This window comes from Phoca vitulina, unplaced genomic scaffold (assembly GCF_004348235.1).
Source record: "Phoca vitulina isolate PV1807 unplaced genomic scaffold, GSC_HSeal_1.0 scaffold29, whole genome shotgun sequence".
Taxonomy (NCBI): domain Eukaryota; kingdom Metazoa; phylum Chordata; class Mammalia; order Carnivora; family Phocidae; genus Phoca; species Phoca vitulina.
The window spans coordinates 4810369-4827197 of record NW_022589732.1 but is presented as its reverse complement, the minus strand read 5'-3'; the positions used below and the strand labels follow the sequence as shown (position 1 = coordinate 4827197).

At 42.5% G+C, this 16829-nt stretch overlaps 1 protein-coding gene across 4 annotated transcripts in view; it reads right to left on the bottom strand.

Moving 5' to 3' along the window:
• Positions 1 to 6017: 6017 nt before the first annotated feature.
• Positions 6018 to 16829, bottom strand: part of NRBF2 (nuclear receptor binding factor 2) — a 33412-nt gene continuing 22600 nt past the window's right edge. For all 4 annotated transcript variants that reach the window (XM_032423769.1, XM_032423766.1, XM_032423770.1 and 1 more), the window contains one exon: positions 6018 to 7525. In XM_032423769.1, the coding sequence (XP_032279660.1) occupies positions 6815 to 7525 (711 nt within the window). In that variant the 3' untranslated portion in view covers positions 6018 to 6814. The remainder of the gene's footprint in view (positions 7526 to 16829) is intronic.

The window sequence follows — 16829 nt, the reverse complement described above, 5'->3', positions numbered from 1 at the left end:
GGTTTGGTTTGCTAATATTTTGTTGAGGAATTTTGCATCTGTGTTCATGAAGTATATTGGCCCGTAGTTCTTTTTTGTAGTGTCTTTATCTGGTTTTGGTATCAGAGTAATGCCGGCCTTATAGGATAAATTTGGAAGCTTCCTTTCCTCTTCTATTTTTCTTGGAACAGTTTGAGAAGAATAGGTACTCACTTTTCATCAAACGTTTGGTAGATGGCACCTGTAAAGCCATCTGATTCCATTTCATTGCCAGTAATCGGTCTGTTCAAATTTTTTATTTCTTCCTGATTCAATTTTGGGGGGTTATATATTTCTAGGAATTTATCCATTTCTTCTAGGTTGTCCAATTTGTTGGCATATAAGTTTTTGTAGTAGTCCTTCATATATAATCCTTTGCATTTCTATAGTGTTAGTTATTTCTCCTCTTTCGTTTCTGATTTTGGGTCTTTTTTTTTTTTAATGAGTCTGGCTAAAGGTTTATCAATTTTGTTGATCTTTTGAAACAACCGTTCCTGATTTTATTATCTGTACTATTGTTTTTTGTTTTTTGGGTTTTTTTTAGTTTGAATTTCTTTTATTTCTCCTCTCATCTCATTTCCTTCCATCTTCTGGTTTTGGGTTTTGTTTGTTCTTTTTCTAGCTCCTTTAGGTGCAAGGTTAGATTGTTTTATTTGAGATTTTTCTTGATTCTTGAGGTAGGCTTGTTTTGCTATATACTTCCCTCTTAGAACTACTTTTGCTGCATCCCAAAGATTTTGAACCATTGTGTTTTCATTTTCACTTGTCTCCATGTATTTTTTAATTTCCTCTTTGATTTCTTGGTTGACCCATTCATTTCTTAGTAGCATGTTATTTAACCTCCATGTATTTGTGTTCTTTCTGGATTTTTTCTGGTGGTTGATTTCTAGTTTTACAATGTTGTGGTTGGAAAAGATGCATGGTATGACTTCAGTCTTTTTGAATTTGTTGAGACTTGTTTTTTGGTCTAATATGTGATTGATTCTGGAGAATGTTCCATGTGCACTTGAAAAGAATGTGTATTCTGCTGTTTTAGGATGTTCTGAATATATCTGTTGGATCCATCTGGTCCAATGTGTCATTCAAAGCCACTCTTTCCTTCTTGATTTTGTTTGAATGATCTGTTCATTGATGTAAGTGGGGTGTTAAAGTTCCCTACTATTATTGTATTACTGTCAATTACTTCCTTTATGTTTATTATTAGCTGCTTTGTGTATTTGGCTGCCCCCCCCATGTTGGGTGCATAAATATTTATAATTGTTATATCATCTTGTTGGGTTGTTACATTTATGATTGCTATAGTTTTTGTTTTAAAGTCTATTTTATAAATATATATTTTTAAGATTGTATTTATTTCAGAGAGAGAGTACAAGCAGGGGGGAAGGGGCAGAGGGAGAGGGACAAGCAGGCTCCCCACTGAGCAGGGAGCCCGATGCGGGGCTCTATCCCAGGACCCCGGGATCACAACCCGAGCCGAAGGCAGATACTTAACCAACTGAGCCACCCAGGTGCCCCTAAAGTCTATTTTATCTGATAGTATTGAGTTGAGTCAGACCAGGCATTTGCCAGAGATGCAGTAGCACCAAACTGCGGGCTGCTTTTCCTGTGTTGTCCCCTGAAAAACTTTCATTGGTGGGCGGGGCCTGCAGTCAGACCAGGGGTTTGCCCCCAGCCCGACTAGTGTGTGTGGTTATTTTACCCTCTGCCCAGGGCAGGAGTCACTTTGGAGGGGTCCTAGTCCCTGTTGGGACTGCTTGCCCCATGCCAGGCTTGTGGCTCCTCTATGAATAGGCTCTGGCCGAGGGCATATTGGAGGGGTAAGGTCCGCAGGAGAATGCAGGGGCCGGGTGAACGGTGTTAGCCAGCTTTGCACAGGTGTGCTTTGGGAGGGGACCTGGAGTGGAGGCCTGGCTGGAGGGGGCATGTCCCAAGGGGCGTATGGGGGCGGGGCGTACTGTTAGCAATTAGGTAGTGAGTGTTGGCACAGCGCTGGTTCCTGCAGGTGTCTGGGCTGGAGGCGAGGGGGGCGGGGGGAGGGGATGGCGCCCACCAGCTCCTTGGTTTCCAGAGGAGTCTCAATGATCCCTGCGCCTCCATCATGCACTCTCAGATTAGTAAACAAATCTGCCTCCCATGTGCCCCAGAGGTTTTCAAATTGCTGCTTCTGTGCTGTGTCTCTGCAGGGTTGCTTGTAGTGCTAAGGGTGGGGACTCTGTTTCCTCTCCCCTCCTGGCTCTCCCAGAGCTGAGCCCACTGATTGTCAAAGTTACGGATTTAAGCCCTGCAGATTGTAAGAACTCACGAAATTATGCCCTCTGGTTTTCAAAGCCAAACATTTTGGGAATTTGTCTTCCCCGTGCGGGTTCCAGCGCCTGGGGTGCTTGTTCTGAGGGTCTGTTTCTCTCCTCTTTGGCACCCACAGTTCCCTCCCTCCCATGGACAGTCCCACAGGTCCCTTTAGCTCTCGACCACATCGCCACCCTTCCTACCCTCTTCTCCGCCTTTAGCTGTGAAGTCTGTTCTGCTAGACTTTGGGTCATTTTCTGGGTTATTTACACTGCTGTGTTACCTAGCTGTACCTGCCGGACAAGGTGTGCTTAGGGTCCTCCTACCCTACCATCTTCCCCAGAAATCTCAATCAACTTTAAAGTATGGAACAAAGGTCTTTCTAGAACTTAACATTACCCAAAGTGTTAGGTATTTAGGGGCGCCTGGGTGGCTCAGTCGTTAAGCATCTGCCTTCGGCTCAGGTCATGATCCAAGGATCCTGGGATTGAGCTCCCCATCGGGCTCCCTGCTCAGCAGGAAGCCTGCTTCTCCCTCTCCCACTCTCCCTGCTTGTGTTCCCTCTCTCTCTGACAAAATAAAATCTTAAAAAACAAAACAAAACAAAAACCAAAGTGTTGGGTATTTAAATAAATGAAAACTACCTAAAAATGAAAAGGGGTCCTATGACCCATATCCCGCTCAATTGCTTGCTGCCTCCGTAGTTTAGTTTTAACCCTAAAACTAAAGGGTTTGGGGGCACTCCTCAAGACCAGGACCTGATCCTGACCCCCTCACTTTTAGGAAATGAAAGGACAATCCGCATGAGCCTCCACCAAATTTCCTCATGTGTCTTGCCATGATAGGATTCTGACCAAACTTACAGTTCCTCTTTCCCATTTCTGACTCCATACTTTTGTTCATGCTGTTCTCTATCAAGAAAGCCATTTCCCCATCCTCTGATCGCCCTTACTTCTCCCGTGAAGGCTACACTAGCTACTTTATAGTTTTAGGGGCAGAAGGAAAGATGGCCTGTGTTAAATATCTGGTGCCTGTGTTCAGATTACACAGATTTGAGGATTTTTTTTCTTTCTGTCTATACATATCTACAAATGACTCTTGAATATGAGAATATTTACTAAATACTAGAGGAGTATTTAAATATGAGGCATTTACTTGTGACCAACTGAGGGTTTTTTACCTCTGCTGCCCACACTCCCTTTGACCAACATGAACCAGAAGAGTTTCTCACCGCCCACTAGATGGCACTGCTTACTTGTTCAGCGGTGACGCTTAAAGGCTACTGTTCCAACTGGGACAAAGTAGACAAATCTTGAAGACACTCTCCTTTTCTAAACCATGCCACTTGCCCCTGCAGAGGTCTCCAATTAGGCTACACTGGGACTACGACAAAATATAACAGTGATCACTTTTAGTCTTCACATCTATAGCCTACTGGTCTAAAATGACCCAGTAATAGCTGCTATTATTAGAGTTTTTAAGCCCTTGGCTCTTCAAGTATTATAAGCATCCTAAGGCTGACTGCCCCAAGCTAGTATTCACCTTCATCTTCTAAAACAACAAAACTTTAATCACGACTCCCCACAAATGAAAAGGGATACCACCGAAAATGGAGATGAGGCTTTCTACAATTGAGGGTAGAGACAACTTTCGGCTTCAAACAACCCTCGGGAAGCAGAGTAGCTGAGGCCCAGGGATACCGTGTGTGCCTGCAGAGAAATGTGAATGACCAGGTCACTGAGCCCAAGTAGGGAAACTGGCCAACTCGGCCTCGCATGGCCCTGGAAAGACAGCACGGGACTGCTGGGCCGCTTCCCTCCTGGCTCTGCTCCAACGCTGGGAGAAAACTTCACCTAAGTCAGAACCTTCTGAGCCTCAGTTTGTTTCATTATCAAGTCGGCTTTAAAAATTATGGCACACAAAATATATTAAAAGAAGCAGTACCTACAAAGTGTTAAAAGCAGAACATAATGGATTTAATATTTTGAATTGATTTAGAGACAAAGTATTTTTATTATCTCAATAACCTTGATAAAACATGAGGGACAGACAATGGCTCTGAAGGAACGATCTTGAAAATATCTTGTTTCCTCTTAAGCATGGTTTCCAGGCAGGAGGCGCGACCTGCGGTCACCATGGCGGGATAGCTGAGACTTCCTACATACCACTTAAGTTTCTGAACGAAATGTCTGTTGTCCTTCTGTGAAAAGCTGACAGAAACTTCCCGGCCTTTCTAACATGCAGCTGGTTATCTGTGGTCGACAGCGAGAGGCCACCACCAAGTTAAGTTAGGACAAGAGCCCGCTAAGAATCCCATACAAGCAGAACGCGTTGTCATTCCGTGGAAACAGGCTATTCCTAAATCCCACTCCGCACCTCAAGCTAAACGAAGACCCAGGAACACGGGGAAGCCCGGCTGGCAGCGGGGCCATGTGCCGAGAGGCTGGGTCTTTCAATTAAATAAAACAAGGGTTTTTTATTTCATTATCTACTCTAGGGAAGACACCGCGAGACTGCTGCAAAGCTGCCAGTCATGCTGGTCAAGAGGCACATGCGTTCTATAACAGATTCAAGCACAAAACTCAACCAGATAAACCAGATACGAACTAGTGCGAGAGCTTCAGAACAACAGTAGAGCCGAAGTCCGCGAAACGCGCACTTGCTCTGGAGACGCTCAGAAGGGGGTCCTGCCGAACAGGTCCAAGTGCCAACAGTGAGCGGAGGGCGGGCGGCCAGGGCACGCTGGCCGAGGGAGAAGGGATTGACTTAGAAAAGGTTCAGGTCAAAATACAGCAAAGCTCAGTTCCGGGAGAGAAATGGTGAGCTGCGTGAGTTTCTTTGGGGCACAAACTTTTATACTTTTTTTAAAGCAGGCTCCAGGCCCAGCCTGGAACCCGACGTGGGGCTTGAACTCACGACCCTGAGATCATGACCTGAGCTGAGATCAAGGGTCAGAGGCTTAACCGACTGCGCCACCGAGGCGCCCCAGGGGCACAAACTTTTAAAATCGGAAGTTTTGTGAGGAAGGTTAGGCAAGCAAAATATTCTGAATCTGGGATATTACAACACTGAGACGGACAAACTGACATAACTTTAACAGAATTGAAGTCTTTTAAGAAGCTAGTTTATTTTTGGTTTCACCCGCAGCAGGATGAGACATGAAAAAACGTGGCCTCCGCAAGCTCACTTCCATCTCATCCTCCTTCTGCCAGTTTCGTCGCCAAACGTGTGAGCGCAGTCCTACCCCTCGGCCCCACTGTCCCTGAGGTCAGTCTCGGAGGCAGTGTGGGGTCCGTCCGTCTGTCTGGCCCTCCCACAGTTCCACACAGTGAACAAAGTCTAGGCTTTAAACACACCCAGTGGCCTGTAGCCACGCATTGCGCTCACGTTGTCCTCCTCTTCCTCCCTCCCTTCCGGCTCCTGGATGGAACATCCGGGACTCGGCGGAGCAGGGGGCGCGGGGGGCGCGGGGGCTGCGGCCCCGGGTACAGCCGCCCCCTGCCTGCGCACTGTCCGTGCGGCTGGGCAAAAGGGGGCACACTGAAACCTCAGGGGCTCCCTCATTGTCCTTCAACCCCCGTCGCAGGGGAAACGGACACAGGTCTTTAACAAACGCAAGGAATCACCTGGCTGAATCTCTTCAAGGGCATATTCAGGACTGACAACAGAGGAGCCACCCAAAACCTGCTTGTCAACTGCCAACCACATTCAACAAAGGTATAAAACACAATTACTTTATTGACTTCTTACAATCAAACACTGCCAACTACCATCACTTCCACTCATGCATCAGTAAAGGATATTTCCTTAGTACTTTCAAATGATACATTTAAACAATAAACAAAACAGAACTTAAAATGCACCCTGATTAATTATGTAAACTGGTAATTTAAAAAAAAAAAACATAACAATTTGGTTCCTTTCTTCATAAAATGGAAATTTAAATATTTCTCCTGATAGTCTTGAGGTTCTCATTATGTCATGAGTAGTGCAAAGTGTGGCGCACAGAGTTTCAGCTAGAAAGGTGTGTCTTACACACCTTACTCAACAAACGAAATGTGCATAACAAAATGCATAGAGTCAATGCATGATAGAAAGCATGTTTCAAATACAAGGTGGCCCCTCAGGCCGCCATATTATTTAGGTTTTGCATTATCATTTATGGCATTATAGATTAATTATACATAACAGACTTTTATACATTTTAACCCTGAAGATAAGAAAAATAACTGTTGCTTGAAAAAGTTATTCCAGGTAGCCATTTGGTTTGTATCAGGAGAGAGGGAGCCCCCGGGAGCCTGGTGTCTGGCCCGCCTGGAGTCCTCAGCGCCCGGGCTCCGCCGCACACGGGACGCGTCACAGTGAGCGTTTCCCGGCCCCGCGGGCCCCCCCCACCCCCGGCCCGTCTCTGCTATCGCCCCCCATGTGGTTTTCCCTTTTTTTTTTCTGGATGAACTGTATTACTCTATTATTTTGTCTTGTCTTCTCAGCTCTTGTATGGCCTTCCGTTTCAGTTATTCATAAACCCTTTCAGAAGATCCTCCGAGAGCTCCATAAGGGGAAGCTCCGGGGACGGGAAATCCAGGGGCGGGAGACTGGGTATGGGGATGTCCTTGGCTCTCCCCGCGCTCGCGGCCAGGCTCTGCCAGCCGGACGAGGCCTCGGCGGTCTCGGGAGGCGGCGGCAAGCTCCACAGCTCCGACTTTTCTACGAAGTCAGCATCCACACCCAGCTCCTTCTCTACTGCGCCCTTTAGAAGTCTGGCCTTCTCGGCCTTCAGCTGTTTATTTTCCTTCCTTAATCTTTCATTCTCAGCCACGAGGAACTCCACGTGCCTCTTCAAATCGGCGATCTTGGTCGCCTGCTCCTCTATGACTGTCTTATCATCTTTGGGGGCTCTGCTTCCGACGCGCGGCTCTGCCGGCTCACGCTTCTGCTCAAGTAAAAACAGGAGTGTGTCTGGGTCCCTGTCAAAGACCCCCTGAATTTCAGGCAGACGCTTCTCCACGGAAGGGCCGTATTTCTCGGAGAGAAGGGGACTCTGGCCCTCGGCGTCCTCAGAAGAGGGCCTGGGAGATGCCTGCAGCTGGGCGGCCGCCTCCCTGTCTGTGCTCTGCTGGGCTTTCAGTCTCTCCTCCCGCTTGGCCCTTTTCCACCTCTCCTGGATGAGGAGCAGCTGTTTCATGTGGCTATCCCTTTGCAATTCCAGTGACAGATGAGCCTATTACAAGAAGGAAAGGGATCATTTAATATTTAAGTCTCTTTAGTAATATCCAATGAATATAAATCCCAAGATCCTATCCTCCTTTCTGAACAACTTTGTAACACTTAAAATTTACATACCATGTTTGCTATTCAACAGAGCCTCAAATTTTTTCAAAACAAGTATTAGGTCTCAGCTGGGCCAGAGGCCACTCCCACCCACAGCAGTCACGGCCCCGCCACAAAGAGGGTCCCTGCAGGCCACAAAGGGGATTACGGAGGACTGCACCTCTGAGCCCCACAGGACATCTCCTACATAAGGCCACTCCGTCAAGACCAGGAGACGAAGGTGAACTCCCTAACAGAAATAAAGACAGTCAAAATAAGGAGACAGAAGAACACATTCTAAATGAAAGAACAAGACAGATCCTCAGAAAAACAATTAAATAAAACAAAGATGAGCAATCTACCCCATAAACAGTTCAAAGTAATGGTCATAAAGATGCTCACCAAACTTGGGAGAAGAATGGATGAACGTTAAGTCTTCAACAAAGAGAGAGAAAATCTCTCTACAATAAGAAAGTACCAAGCAGAGCAGAAGAATACAATAAACAAAAAATACACTATAGGGAATAAACAGATTAGATGATACAGAAGAAGAGATCAGCCATCTGAAAGGGTAGAAATCACCCAAAATCAACATCAAAAGAAAAAAATTTTTTGGATGAGGATAGTTATTTAAGAGACCTCTGGGGCAACAAAGCATAATAAGAAAACTTGTATGAAGAAATAATTATGACGACTGCAATAGCCAAACTATGGAAAGAGCCCAGATGTCCACTGACAGATGAATGGACAAAGAAGATGTGGTATGTATATATATATATATGTATATATATATATATATATATATACAGCGAAATACTACTCAGCCATCAAAAGAATTAAATCTTGCCATCTGCAATGGTATGGATGGAACTAGAGGGTATTATGCTAAGCGAAGTCAGTCAGAGAAAGACAAATACCATATGATTTCACTCATATGTGGAATTTAAGAAACAAAACAGATGAACATAGGGGAAAGGAAAAATAAAATACGACGAGAAGAGGGAGACAAACCATAAGAGACACCAAACTCTAGGAAACAAACAGGGTTGCTGGAGGGGAGGTGGGTGGGGGGATGGGGTAATTGGGTGACGGGCATTAAGGAGGGCACTTGTGATGAGCACTGGGTGTTATATGCACCTGATGAATCACTAAATTTTACCCCTGAAATTAAAAAAAAAAAAAAAAGGAATAGAGCTTTTTAAAAATAATTTTTATTTTAAAACAAAACAAAAAAGAAATAGCTGAAAACTTCCTTAACACGGGGAAGAAAACAGACATCAGGTCCAGGAACCAAAAAAAGCCCCAAACAAATTTAACCCAAAGAGATCCATACCAAGACATATTATAATTAAACTGTCAAAAATTAAAGATAAAGTGAATCTTAAAAGCAGCAAGAGAAAAACAACTAGTTACATATAAGGGAATCCCCACAGGATTATCAGCTGGGTTTTTGTGGGGGTTTTTTTGGTAAATCTCTTTCCTCACCTTTGTAACAACATCTAATTTTTAAGGTGGTTTTATATCATTTCTGTACAGATCTCTGCACTCTGGTTTAGATGAAAACTATATAACCTCAACTATAAAATAACATTGGGATGTTATTAATTATATAAATCAATTTTATTTTATTTTAAGATTTTATTTGTCAGAGAGCGAGAGTGCACAAGCAGGGGGAGCGGGAGAGGGAGAGGGAGAAGCAGGCTCCGCGCCGAGCAGAGAGTCAGACATGAGGTCGATCCCAGGACCCCAGGATCATGACCTGAGCCGAAGGTAGACGCCTAACCGACTGAGCCACCCAGGCGCCCCTAAATCAATTTTATTTTCACCATCAAAATGACCATGTTCTATCAACAGCAGTGTAAAGTCCGCCACCACCGAACTGCAGCGGCAACTGGGAGGAGCAACATGGGAAACAGTTTGGCAATTTCAGAAATGAGAACACTTTTCCAACGTACATGAGTTCCATAGAAAGACCAATGTGAAATATTCAAATACTAGAATAAAACAGAACAAGCATCCCATACTGTTCAATAACTGAACACAGCTACTCTTTCTTCGGCAACTGAACCAAGTGCAGGATGCAGTAGGACAGTGATCACGGACAAGTTTTCATAATTTCAGCACATTTCATTCTCAGTTTCTGGAGTAGAAACACAGACTGGAGAAGTGTCACTAAGGAGGAGGGGGACCAAAAAAACCCTAGGAGAGTTGACCACAGACCACGTGGTACAAATTTTAGGAAAGTGCAAAACTCCTGCCTGGAAGTGTGTTTTTCTGACCACCACTGTGAGGAAGACAGTGCAAAAATGTGATCATCTATTTTTCCCCTAAGGTCTTGTTAGGTCTTCTAACATCACAACCCTATTCACACTAACAATACTAGAGTCCTAACAAATAACATCAATTACGGTATATGGAAGGAAATGGAGAACATGTTTTATTTGCCTGGTACTCTGCTTAGGACCAACTAAGGCCCTGGTCATTGACACGATCTCTCCTAAATGCCGGAAAGGCTCTGGCCTTTTAAGATAAATGCTCTGGCTGGTGCTCATGTCTGCACAAAGCATGCCGGCAAGTCCCTGGGTCCCCATGCCAAGGACAGAAACCCCTGGCGGGGGGGGGGGGGGGAAGAGGGAGAAGGCTGGCTCTCTCCCATTCCTCCCAAAGCAAGCAGGGGAGCGGCCGTGGGGCCTCAGCAGGGCGCCCCGTGACCTTCCGAGGCCAGCCCTCTGTGGAGCCGCCACAGAGGAGGCTCAACCGGGGCAGATGTCACCTGCCGCACGAAGACCTGGAACACGAAAGGTGTCAGTTCTTCCCAAATCGCTATACAGGTTTAATGCACTTCCATCCACATCACAGCAAGATGCCAGTTACGAAAGGGGGGAAGGCTAGGCCTCTGGTGGTAATGTTACAGTGAATCCTCTGCCAAAGAGATGTGTTCAGTTATTGAATCCTGAACCCTAAAAATTAGATGTTGTTACAAAGATGATCCAATCCAGTTAATGAATCCTCTGCCAAACAAGAGTAGCTGTGTTCAGTTACTGAACAGTATGGGATGCTTGTTCTGTTTTATTCTAGTATTTGCACATTTCCAGAATCAGGTGGATTCTAAGCAAAAGGTCTGCAGGCCAGGAGCGGCACAATATATTCAAAGTGCTGAAACGAATCAATAAATACCCAGCAAGGCTATCATTCTGAATTGAAGGAGAGATAAAAGAGTGTCCCAGACAAAACAAAAGCTAAAGGAGCTCATCACCACTAAACCAGTTACAAGAAGCATTAAAGTGGAAAAGAAAAGACCAAAACTAGAAGTAAGAAAACACATGAAAGAAAAAATCTTGCCAGCAAGGGAAAACATAGAAAAGGAAGTGGACCAACCACGGATAAAGCTAGTATGAGGGTTAAAAGAACGAAGTCGACAAAATCTACTATAATTAGTTAAGGGACTCATTAAATAAAAAGGTATAAAACAGATGTCAAAAACATAAAAACGTGTGTGCGTGAGGGTGATAAAGTGAATAAAAATGCACTTGCTTTTAGAATGCATTCAAACTTAAATGACCACCTACCTGAAACAGAGAGCTATATACATGCAATCATATAGGAACCTCATGGTAACCACAAATCAAAAATCTGTAACAGACACAAACAGAAAGGAATCCAATGATAACACTAAAGAAAGTAAATCACAAGGGAAGAGAGCAATAGAAGAAAGGAATAAGAACTGCAAAACAACAAGAAAACAATTTTTTAAATGGCAATAAATACACACCAACCGATAATTACTTTAACTGTAAACAGACTAAATGCTCCAATCAAAACAGATAGGGTGGTTGAGTGGATTAAAAAAAAAAAGGACCTACATACATGTTCCCTACGACAAACTTACTCCCAACCTAAAGACACACGGACTAAAAGCGGAGGAATGGAAAAAGATATTCCACGCAAACAGAACAGAATAAAAGCTGCGGTAGCAATACTTGTATCAGGAGAAATACACTGTAAAACAAAAGCAGTAATAAGAGACAAAGGAGGGCGTTACACAATGATAAAGGATCAATCCAACAAGAAGAAAACACCTGGAAACATTTATGCAGCCAACACAGGAGCATAAATAAATACATAAACCTAAATACATAATACCTAAATACATAAAGCAAATATTAACAGACCCAAAGGGAGAAACTGACAGTAACAGAGTAACAGGGATCTTTAATACCCCACTTACACCAAAAGATAGATCCAGACATAAAATTAGTAAGGAAACATTGGCCTTGAAAGACACATTAGACCAGATGGACTTAAATCCATCCAAAAACAACAGAATACACACTCTTCTCAAATGCACATGGAACAGTCTCCAGGATAAATCACATTAGGCCACAATAAATTTAAGATTGAAATCATTTCAAGCATCTTTTCTAACCACCAGAGTATGTAACTAGCAATCAACTACAAGAAGAAAACTGGAAAAAACACAAACACGTGGAGGCTAAAACATGCTACTAAGCAAGGTCAATAAAAAGAAAAATCAAAGAGGACTCCAAAAAAAGACATGGAGCAATGAAAACACAACAGTTCAAAGACTACAGGACACAGCAAAAGCAAAAGGGAAGTTAAGAGTGATACTGATGACCTCAAGAAACAAGAAAAATCTCAATCTAACCTTTCAGATAAAGGAACTAGAAAAGGAAGAAGAAAGCCCAAAGTAAATAGAAGGAAGGAGATAATAAAGATCAGTGTGGAAGTAAGTGAAATGGAGACTTTAAAAAATAGAAAAGATAAAAGAAACGAAGAGCTGGTTTTCTGAAAAGACAACAAAATTGATAAACCTTCAACAACACTCATCAAAAAAAGAGGACACTTACATATAAAATCAGAAATGAAAAGAGAAGTTACAACCAATACCACAGAAATACAAAGGATTATGAGAAACTACTACAAAAACTTACATGTCAACATACTGGACAACCTAGAAGAAATGGATAAATTCTTAGAAACATATAACCTCCCAAAACTGAATCAGGAAGAAATAGAAAAATTTAACAGACTGATTACTAGTAACTGAACTGAATCTGTAATCAAAAATTCCCAACAAGCAAAGATCCAGGACCAGATGACTTCACAGATGAATTCTACCAAACATTTTTTTTTTAAGAGTTAATACCTATCCTTCTGAACCTATTACAAAAAATAGAAGAGCTAGGAAAGCTTCCAAATTCTGTGAGGCCAGCATTATCATGATACCTAAACCAGACAAAGACGCTACAAAAAAGAAAATTACAGACTAATATTCCTGATGAACACAGACGTAAAAATCCTCAACAAAGTATTAGCAAACCGAATCAACAACACATTAAAAGGATCATCCACCACACCACAATCTAGTGGGATTTATTTCAGGGCTCCAAGGACTGTCAATATCTGCAAATGTATCAACCAGATAATACCAGGTTAACAAAATGAAAGATAAAAATCATACAATCATCTCAACAGAAGCAGAGAAAGCATTTGACAAAATTCAACATCTATTCTTGATAAAGAAGCTCTCAACAAAATGGGTTTAGAGGGAAGATGCCTCAACTTTTATAATAAAGGCCATATATGAAAAACCCACAGCTAACATCATACTCAATGGTCAGAAGCTGAAAGTTTTCCCTCTTTAGATCAGGAACAAGATAAGGGTATCAGCCCTTGCCACTTATTCAATGTAATACTGAAGTCCTAGCCCCAGCAATAAGAAAAAGAAATAAAAGGTATCCAAATTGGTAAGGAAGAAATAAAATTGTCACTATTTGCAGATGACAGAATACTATATAGAGAAAACCCGCTAAGAAGCCACCAGGAAAGGGGTGCCTGGGTGGCTCAGTCGGTTAAGCGTCTGCCTTCGCCTCAGGTCATGATCCCAGGGTCCTGGGATCGAGCCCCGCATCGGGCTCCCTGCTCAGCGGGGAGCCTGCTTCTCCCTCTCTCTCTGCTGCTCCCCCTGCTTGTGCTCTATCCCTCTCTCAAATAAATAATAAAATCTAAAAAAAAAATTAAAAAAAAAAAAGAAGCCACCAGGAAAGTATGAGAATAAATGATTTCAGTAAGGTTTCAGGATACAAAATATACAGTAATCCATCATGTTTCTAAACACTAGTATCAAAGTAGCAGAAATTAAGAAAACAATCACATCTATAATTACATCAAAAAGAATACCTAAAAATAAATTTATAACCAAAGAGGTGAAAATGACCTACACTCTGAAAACTAAGACATGGATGAAAAAAAATTAAAGATGACACAAATAAATAGAAAGATATACTACTAAAATGTCCATATTACCCAAAGCAATCTACGGATTCAATGCAATCCCTATCAAAATACCAATGACATTTTTCAAAGAACCAGAATAATCCTAAAATTTATATGGAAACACAAAAGACCCCAAATAACCAAAGCAATCTTGATAAAGAACAAAGCTGGAGGCGCCTGGGTGGCTCAGTCGGTTGAGCATCTGCCTGGTCATGCTCAGGTCAGGATCTCAGGGTCCTGGGATCAAGCCCCAAGTTGGGGGCAGGGGGGCATCCCTGCTCAGCAAGGAGTCTGCTTCTCCCTTTCTCTCTGCCCCTCTCCCACTCATGCTCGCTCCCTCTCTGCCTCTCTCACAAAATAAAATCTTAAAAAAAAAAAAAAAAAAGAACAAAGCTGGAGGTACTATACTCCAGATTTCAAGCTATACTGCAAAGCTATGTAATCAAAACGGTATGGTATGGCACAAAAACAGACACATAGATCAAACAGAACAGAACAGAGATCACAAAAATAAATGCACATATAGCTAATCTATGACAAAGGAGGCAGGAATATACAATGGGGAAAAGATAGTCTCTTTAATAAAACTGGCCCACTATATGCTAAAGAATGAAATTGGACCACTTTCTTACACCACCCACAAAAATAAACTCAACATGAATTAAAGACCTAAATGTGAGACCTGAAACCTAAAATTCCTGGGAAAAAACATAAGCAGTAAGTTCTTTAACACTGGTCTCAGTGATTATTTTTTGGATCTGCCTCTTCAAGCAAGGACAACAAAAGCAAAAATAAATGGGACTACATCAAAATATAAAGCTTTTGCATAAGAAGGAAACCATCAACAAAATGAAGAGGCAACAACCTACAATATGGGAGAAGGTATTCACAAATGATGAATCCAATAAGGGGTTAATATCCAAATATATAAAGCATTCATAAAACTTTATGAAAAAAAAATCCAACTAAAAAATGGGCAGAAGACACGAATGGACATTTCTCCAAAAAAGACATCCACACGGCCAACAGACCCATGAAAAGATGCTCAACATCACTACCCATCAGGGAAATGCAAATGAAAACCACAATAAAGTATCACCTCACACCTGTCAAAATGGCTAAAATCAACAACACAAGACACAGCAGGTGTTGGTGAGGATGTGGAGAAAAAAGAACCCACAGCTGGCGGGAATGCAAACTGGTGCAGCCACTATGGTGGTTCCTTAAAAATTTAAAAATAGAACCACCATAGAACCCAGTAATTCCACTACTAGGTATTAACCCAAAGAAAACAAAAACACTAATTCGAAAAGATCTCCGCACACCCTACGTTCACTGAAGCATTATTTACAATAGCCCAGATACGGAAACAACCTAAGCTGTTTCTATGGATAGATGAATGGATAAAAAAAGATGTGGTGTATATAAACAGAATATTATCCAGCCATTAAAAAGAATGCGATCTTACCACCTGTGACAGCATGGATGGACCTAGAGGGTCTCACACTAAGCAAATAAAACAGGGATAAGATAAATACCATATGATTTTACTTGTATGCGGAATCTAAAAAGCAACTGAACAAACAGAAACAGACTCAAATACAGAGAACTGGTGGTGGCCACAGGGGAGGGGGATGGGTTGATGGACGAAATAGGTGAAGGGGATTAAGAGGTACAAACTTCCATTATAAAATAAGTAAGTCATGAAGATGAGAAGTACACCACAGGGAATCCAGTCATTAATACTGGAGTAACATTGTATGGTGAGAGATTGGAACTATACTTATGGTCACCACTGCCTAATACACAGAACTGTCAAATCACTATGCTGTGCACCTGAAACTCATGGAACACTGAATTATCAACCAAACTTAAAAATAAACAAACGAATAAATGAATGGCAGTTGAGGAAGAGAGAGACTCAGGAACATGCCCAAGGTCACAGAGCCAAAAGGCAAAGCTGAGGTGTGGACCAACCAGGGCAGGAGAGCCCCACTGTGGTAGTTTTAACACATGTCTATAAACTTTTGAACAGTCCTATCAAGAGACGGAGTCTAATACCCTCCCCTCAAACCTGGGTGGGCCTTTGTGGTCAATTCAAGGAACAATGCAGAAGAAGGGATGGTGCTGGGAAACTTTAACTGCCATGTGGCCAGGTTACAGAGACCAGAAAGAGGAGGAGGAGGAGAACGATGCTGTGCTGAGGAGCCCTAGCTGTCTCAGGCCATGCTAAGTCTCCCCAGCCCAGCACCGGACGGGAGAAGCCACCTTGGAGATGACATCATCAGCTGCCACCATCTCACTGCATGAGAGCTCCCCATCCCCTCAGCTGACAACTGCCCAGCTGAGCCCAGTCAACCTGATTTGTGAACAAATGCCTATTTAAAAAGAAAAAAAAAACCAAAAACCTTTATGATAACACAAAAACCTTATGATCTCCTTCCACTTAATGAAGAGTAAATCATCATCATGCCATATAGTTAATGAACTTACCTGTGTGTGAGCAGCTTCATGTGAAAATCTAATAACTATGCTGCAAGAACCGTATGAAATGTTTGTGTGTCCTCAACATCGCTGAAGTATTCATTTACTGTGTCTGACACCATGTGCAAGGCTTGTGTGGAAGCAGTCTACCTTTACATGGGCATCATGATGAAGTTTTCTTACTGTTTTATGACCTTGCTTTCAAAGAATTACATTACCATTTGGTACGCCTCTCCCGTAAACAGGAGAAACCACATATTAGCCTATCATCACAGGTAAGTGGGTTTTTAAAGATGTAACCATATTTCCAACACTGTATTATGAATATGACTGTAATACTATACATACTATACATACAATACCATAAACATTCTATAATGAGTGAGTCATACATTAGTGTTTAGGCCAGTCTACCATAAAGCAACCATATTGCT